General features: G+C 46.4%; 1 protein-coding gene across 1 annotated transcript in view; it reads right to left on the bottom strand.

Moving 5' to 3' along the window:
• Positions 1–2,852: 2,852 nt before the first annotated feature.
• Positions 2,853–7,374, bottom strand: part of WDFY2 (WD repeat and FYVE domain containing 2) — a 55,877-nt gene continuing 51,355 nt past the window's right edge. Inside the window, exons 9-12 of the mRNA XM_032206599.1 lie at positions 5,951–6,052; positions 5,044–5,174; positions 4,650–4,758; positions 2,853–3,966 (exon numbers count right to left, since the gene is read on the bottom strand). Of these exons, the coding sequence (XP_032062490.1) occupies positions 3,937–3,966; positions 4,650–4,758; positions 5,044–5,174; positions 5,951–6,052 (372 nt within the window). The 3' untranslated portion in view covers positions 2,853–3,936. The remainder of the gene's footprint in view (positions 3,967–4,649; positions 4,759–5,043; positions 5,175–5,950; positions 6,053–7,374) is intronic.

Below are 7,374 nucleotides of genomic sequence, written 5' to 3'. Positions count from 1 at the left end.
ACAGAAGAGTGGCAGAACCTGAACAAGTACAGCATCTATGAGCACAGCACAGGGAACCTCCATGCCCAAAGCAGAGACAGCGGGGATTGCCCCAGGCTGTACACCAGGGAGCTGGGCTATGGGCTCCAGGTGGGGTGGGAGGAGAAGAAATAGATCTTCATGGACCCCATCTGCCACCCCATCACCAGAACAACTGCACGCTCCTCCGGACTTCAGGATCCTGACCAGAGCTGCTGCTCAGCTCATCGTGCTGGGACAGGGATGGTTCAGCCTTGTGCAGGTCTTCTGAATATTCATTGCAACATTACTGTTGGTTTTTTTGGTGTGCTGATAATAGCATATATTTATATTTGCAAACACTTTTCTGGTAGACTGGTCTCTATTGTTTTCATTTTGTCTTGAGTTTTATGCCCACACATGGCAGAAATTTCAGTGTTTTTGAGTTCAACCTCTTGTTGTCCTGCAGGAAACAGTTTCAGATATGGCCAAAAAGTCACAGTGGGAAATCCCCACGAACTGGGAAAATGTAATGAAAATTCACATCACGCAACCACTGGGTTAATCTCTGAAACTGAAATTCCGGAACTTCAGGTTACTGTCAAACTAGGGAATGTTTTTGTTTTGTTTGTTTGTTTCTTCTGAGGGGCAAAGATTTCCTGCAAGATTTCCTATTTGATTTTAAAGAGAAAATCCGAGAAATTCCTCATTTTTACACAAGAGGTCAACACTGAAGGGACTCATCATATAAATCTTAGTATTTGACATTTCAAGATACTTATTTTTTCTTTTTTTTTTTTTTTAATTTTCTGAGTCATGCAGTAGATGTAGACATGGACTTTTATTCATAGACTCGTGGAATGGCTGAGGCTGTCAGGGAGCTCTGGAGGCCCCGTCCCCAAGCCCTGCTCCAGCAGGGCCCTAGCGCAGGGTGCCCAGTCCAAGTTCAAGAGGACGAGGTGGGGAGGTCAAGTGGGCTTCACTGTACCAAGCAACTCTAAATGAGTGCTGCCAGATGAGGACATGACCATCACCATTCGGGGCTGTTCCAACACCGTCAGACTGCCAGCCCTGTGCATTACCCTGTTTTAAAACGTCTAACCATGGTGCTAGTCTTAGAAGGACCATCAGTGCCAGCCTTGCACTGCCCACGTTTCCCTTCCCTCGTGTTTCCCCCTGTCCTTCCCCATCACCCACACGACCATCACAGATACAGTTCACGTTAAGAGCAGGACGGGCAGGTGGATTCTCCGAAGAACACTGCTCCTTCCCCCAGAGAAACGCCAGCTAAGAGAGAAACGAAAACCAAGCTTTATAAAAACGAAGAGCAGGGGAAAGCCAGCATTGTTTGCGCGCCCTCTGGCAGAGCAGGAGGGAACACTAAAAGCTTGCCGCTGTAATTCAGCAGCCCTGGGGATGAGAGACTTTGTTTGGCTCCAGTGTGTGTGGGTGCATCGTATGGTTTACATCTGTACCAAAAGACACAGCACCCTCCGTCCCTCCCTTCTCTCCCCCACACACCCCAAAATAATGTAATTCTTGAAAAACAGCTCGGATTCGTTATTTGGCAGCTATAATGTAAAGAAAAGCACCAGGCAACAGGCATCCCTTCTCGTGCTGATCTAGAAGACAAAAGAAATCAACATGGTTACACTAAATAGCACAAGACAGAGAGGTAGGTATTTTTACCTCTCCCACTGTCAAAGCCTCCTCGTTTCATTTTTCATTTGGGATGCAGAGGGATGATCGTTAGGCAGACTTATTTATCCCTCATATCACTACATTATTGCTCTAAAGGTCAGAGCAAAGGAAAGCATTCTGCTTTCCTCCCCAGCTTCCCTTTCACCTTCCCTTTTCTAAGCCACGACCAGTCCGACCTGCGATTGCAAGGTAACCGAGCATTCGTGTCAAATTCAGATCACCCTCCAGGTAGTGTATTTGGAAAGAATAACAGAGGAAATTTTGCAAAACGGGCTCGCGTACCCAACATCCACCCACAAGCAACACCAAAACCACAACTGAGAAGATGGGGACAAGAGTTTACTGCAGGAATTTGAACAAACCTCGCTCCCAAGTCCAGTCACCAGGAAAGAAAGTATAAGGGCTTACAAAAATATTAACATTTGAGCGGGAAAGAGTCTTTTTAGTGCTATGTGAATGATGTTTGAAAATATACTTTAAAAAATGCTGCCCAGAAGGGAACCACCACCAGGCTGTATGACCAGGAAAGCCAGGGTGGCATCATCTCAGCCAGCTGCAGAATGCTTCAGCCCCATTTATAGGTTGTACAAATAGAGAATTGTCCCTGAAAATATGTAGCTGTCATACCACGCACACGTGAAAGTCCAAGCACTCTTCACGGAGGCAGCTCATCGGTCTGAGATTAACGCCATGGATTGTGTTTACCTTTTTGTTTCCTCGAAAGTGAATTACTGCCAGGCAAGCAAAGGAGAAGGTTTGTTTTCTTTTGACATTCCCTCTCATGAGAAAGCAGAAAGCTCTTCTCTACGCAGCAACATGCTTTGTAGTGGTAGCCATCATGACTTCCCATTTAGCAGGGAAAAGTAAAGTACAAAATGGGGCAAGACTGAGCACCACTGACCCGCTGTGTCACGGCAGGTAGGAACCGACAGCCCTGCTTAAAGAGGAGACACAGGAAACCCCCAGCCTGCTGCTCCATGCCAGTTTCTTCCAAAAGCATTGGCAATAATGTGTTAAATACTGCAATGGATGTAGAGGAACTCAAAGATGACTCCTCAGATAACATCCCTCTGGAAAAAAAAAGCTGTGGGTTTGTGTTGTTGCTGTTTATTCATCTCGACAATTTCCTTTTAAAAAGGTAAGTTAGTAACCCAGGTTTTTAAATACTTTTTATTTTTTAAAAGAAACTGTCAAATATGACAACAGGACAACGGGTGTCATTCAGCAATATCAGTTTCTGATCTAAGGAGGAAATTAATAAAAACCATCAGCATTTTAAAAAATAAATATGACTAACCGTATGGAAAATAAGGAAAAACAAATTCATGTTCAACATCACCGACAGATATAAATGCTGAAATGTTGCTGCGCAAGGTAGAGGTAGAGGTAAAACAGACTTTTCAGACCCAGACCAGCTTTAGAGCCGCTCCCCACGCCCCCATGCACACCCTCCCCAAAGCTGCTCACAGTTGTCAATGATTTCATTTGAATCAGCCCGCAGCCTCATCAAAGCAGGTCTGCGTGCTCCTTGCAACGCTCTGAGCTGGAAAACTATTTCAGCTTTTGTAGAAATGAGTTGCTATGCAACCTGGCCCCCCGGTTTTGCAACTTGTGCGGCAAGGAGAGCGGCTGGAAGCTGCACTTCAGCTCCTGCGAAACAACACAGCGCTCGCCAGCTGATATCTGCGAGGAGAAGTGGATGGCAGAGCCCTTTTTAGGAATTTTAAGTCCACCAAACGCAGGGAACGCGCAGCGCCGTGCCTGGAGCTCCTCCACGGAAGAGAGCATCGTCAGCAGGACCGTCCCCAACGGAGAGGTGCTCGCTGTGGGGAGAGCCGATTGCCTTTGTGCCGTCTGTCGATACTGAAAACGCACGTGGTGAGACACAAACCCAGAGCCCTCTGTACAAAGCAGCAAGTATCCTGACACAGGGAAATACAAAAACTAAAAATTGCACCGCACACGGGTTTTCCGAACGAACTCAAGACAACCGACGTCAGGTCGTACAAACCATTAGTTAAAAAAATACCTTCTGGGATATTTTGAGAGTAAGTGGAAAGAGTCTTCGTGCAAATGTTCAGCCTTGATCAAGCAGAGGACATAAAATCGTTGTAAACACATTAGTTCCTTTCTCATCTGCCGTATGCGCCCGGCGTTATCTATCTTCTGCAGTATGATTAGGGTTAGGAAATCTGCTTCTTCTGTCAATGTCACCCTTCCAGTTCCACTGATGCATCATCAAGACACTACTGGTGTCATATCCCACAGCTGTTGATGTAAGAACATACAATAACATAGTGAATAGTGGCAAAATACAATAAAATACAGTATGTAATGTCAGATCTAAGCAATTTGTATTTATTTATTTTTGCCTAAGGGAGGCTACTTGGCCAGGGCTGGATGCACCAGGTCCAATGGTCCAACAAAGCTTAATTTCATTTTCTAACACTCCTGTCACTTTACGCTTTATTCCTACAAGTTGAGTTTATAGCTGGCTTTAAGAGAAACTAAACAAAATCCACACTGTATTGCTAACCTGAATGATAAGCAGCCATACTATGATTACGAGGTTGTGTTTTTTTGGTTTTGTTTTTAATTGCTGGAGCTTTGTTATAAACTTACTCATCATTTTAGCTATTTCTCTGCATGGAGATTTGACATCTGTGGGGCCTTTCTTCACCTGGCCACACAAACTAATTAGCCACATCAAAACATGGTTTGTCTTCCTTGAAAAGAAGTCACCGTGAGCACTGACTTTGCTGCAGTGTCGTCCCTGTCCCTTCAGGCAGTGATTCATAGACCAGGACCTCTTTGCTCTTTACTGAGCAGAATTGCATCAGTTGGTGAGAGAGAGCTCTAGGTGGAAGACAGTGGGTAGGACGTACATGGATCCACAAGGGAGAGAAAGGGGAAATGAAATAGAGGAGCTAGAGCCATCCCCTCCCTCCTACCTTAATAACCTTGTCTGTCCCCGAGGTCAACAGCCATCCTCTGGTGGCATCGAAGTGTACGTGAACTATGTTGTGCTTGCTGTCGTGGAAAGTAGCTGTGGGCGCCCGCCTGAAGGAAGAGATCAAAATCAGCAAAAAATGTGTCAGCAAGGAGCATTTGAGTGCTTCTGTAAGCCACCAACTCAGCAACCCCCCTGTAAACTGCAATTTGAGACCTTCCCAGCATGACAAGAGGAGGGTTGGACATCCCTGCACCCCTCTCCAGTCTGTGAGGCGCTTCAGGGGCTTCTCTTGCCCCTTCTCCAGGGGCCACCCCACCGGCTGCTCCCTCCCACAGCCCCACAGGCCCTCCCAGACGGGGAGTTTTGTCCTGCCCCAGGCTGTCCACACTTACTCTTCATCCGTGATGGACTCGTGGCAGCTATCGCAGACCCTCACTTCAAACTCGAAGCCCATCAGGGGGATGGAGGAGCGCTTGGAGCTGCACTTGCCGCAGACGGCCTTCCCGCACTTGCGGCAGTGGTGCTGTAGGAGACAACAAAAAAGTTGTCCAAGCTGTCCTCTTTTTGTTAGGAGAGAGAGAGAGATGGGAAGATGGGCGTACCTAGGGCAGGATGGACATCTTTTGAGTCTCGCTTTGGGGCTGTAGGGGACTATACCACCACCAAGCAACGCCTGCCGTGTTGAAGGATGTCCAGGTCAAAGCAAGAGAGGGCTGCGGTGCTGCAGCATCATTCTAGGGCCTTATCCCAGCCTCTCCCCTAACACATACCACCAAACCATCTCAGTCAAGCCCTTGGTGTCTTTCAGCCAAGGCTGTGTTTTCTCACACGTGTTCCAGGCAGACCAGTAAGCCGAAGCCATTTCCAACACAGCCTGAGCAGTTACAGATGTTTACCCAAGCCCATTGAAAACAGCTTTGCTTCCAGCACCATCTCCAAAAATCATCTGCAAATTTCTTTCTACAGCAGCCTCAACTGACAATAAGCAAAATCCCACATGGCTAAAGCTACAGACAGCCCCAAAACAATTTATTCAGCCCAGGCTCTATTATGTGCATTTGCTATTGGAACTGGCTGCAGAAAGAAAAAAAAAAAAGGGAGAAAAAGCTTCTGCTTCTGACGGGGCAGGTTTTTGGCTCTCAGTGTGTTCCTCCCAAGCAGAAATCACAATTGAGCACTCAGCAGAAGAACAAAGTGCAAGTTCTCAAGCTGTTAGGGAGGAAAAAAATAACCAAAATACATAATGAGAGAGAAGAAGCCTAACTGCATCACATTATGCACCAAAGGACCCACACGAACCTGCCTGAGGCCTATTTTCTTACTGTCCCACATTTGCTTGAAGTTCCAGAAGAAAGGCTGGTCACATTTTTGGCAGGAGTCGCTGTCCAGCCACTCAGGGGTCTGCAACATAAACGGAAGGAATGAGCAACAAAATTCTGCAAGAGCCCAGAGACAGGACAAGAGAGATGTGTTGGGGTGCAGTAATGTTGTTGGATTAAAAACCATTTTCACAAGAAGCCATTTTACCTGTTCGTGGGGGCGTCTATTTGGGCTCGGCTCCGAGCCTTGAAGGACGCAGGAGGAACACTTCTCACCCACCACACGAAGCAGAGTTTGATTATAAGACCCTAAAAATAACCCAGGAAGAAACAAACCTCCCCCCACCTCTTCGCTTTTGGAATTAGGCGTGTAAAACCGAATGTCCTGTCTGGGCAGCATTTACCATCTGCTGGGGGAACTGGAGGCAATGAGTACTTTCAGTAGCTGAGCTCCTTATCTGGAGGGAAGGGGGAGGTATCTGAAATGTGGCTTCCCCCTCCACCTCTCCCTCTCTTTCTTTCCTTTTCTTTCTTTCAGTGCTGTAAGAGGCGTTCCTGCTGTCAGAGGTATCTGTGCTGCAAATCACACAAGGCAGGCAAAATGAGGTTCTCCTGAACAAGCCTGAAACCCAAAACAGCTTTTTTCCCTGCTTTCACACAAAGATGATGAAAGGAAAGCCTTCCAGTTCCTAATGCAATGCACAGATTGGCACTCACGCTGTGGATAAAGAGGGTAAAAAGATTTAAAGAAAAAGAAAGAAAACGTCAAAGGCCTTTCTCTCTCCTGCAGCCAGGTTTTGCTGTGAAGAGCAGCAAGGCACAGACTCCCCATAGGGAAGCAAGCCTTGTCAGATCCTGCAAGATCTCAGAAAATGCCTGAAATGGCAGAGGGGGGCTCGTGGAAGGAGCAAACGACCTCCTCCCCTACACTTGGATCCTGACACGTGTCGCGCATTGAGCTGCTGGTGGACATGCAACCCTTCTCCCCACAGTGTTTAGTATTAATATTCCTACATTATTATTATAGGAATATTCCTAAATGTATTTCCATGTTCCTAAATATTGTGACAGGCAGGCAAAGATAAGGTAAGGCTGATGGAGACCCTCCACTCCCACAAAAGGTTTGACCTCCAACAATAAAGCAACTTGCCTGCTTCAGCTTCTTCTGTCACTTACTTTGAAGGCTGTTCACTCTGCAGGGGCAAATCTGTCTTTTCTACCCACAACAGCATTTTAGATTAATGCCTACAGATCTGCGTGAATAAAGTTTTCATCTCTTCAGCATCTGAACATGAAACATGAAAAAGGTGTTTTGCTCATGACAAGGAATTGCTTTGTAATCAAAACAGAGACACACTGCTAGGATTTTTCAGATGTTCCCTTCTCACCGTTTTTTAAAAATAG

This window comes from Aythya fuligula, chromosome 1 (assembly GCF_009819795.1).
Source record: "Aythya fuligula isolate bAytFul2 chromosome 1, bAytFul2.pri, whole genome shotgun sequence".
In the NCBI taxonomy this organism is placed as follows: Eukaryota; Metazoa; Chordata; class Aves; order Anseriformes; family Anatidae; genus Aythya; species Aythya fuligula.
Note: the sequence above shows the minus strand (reverse complement) of the source record. Positions and strands in the feature narration are given on the sequence as shown.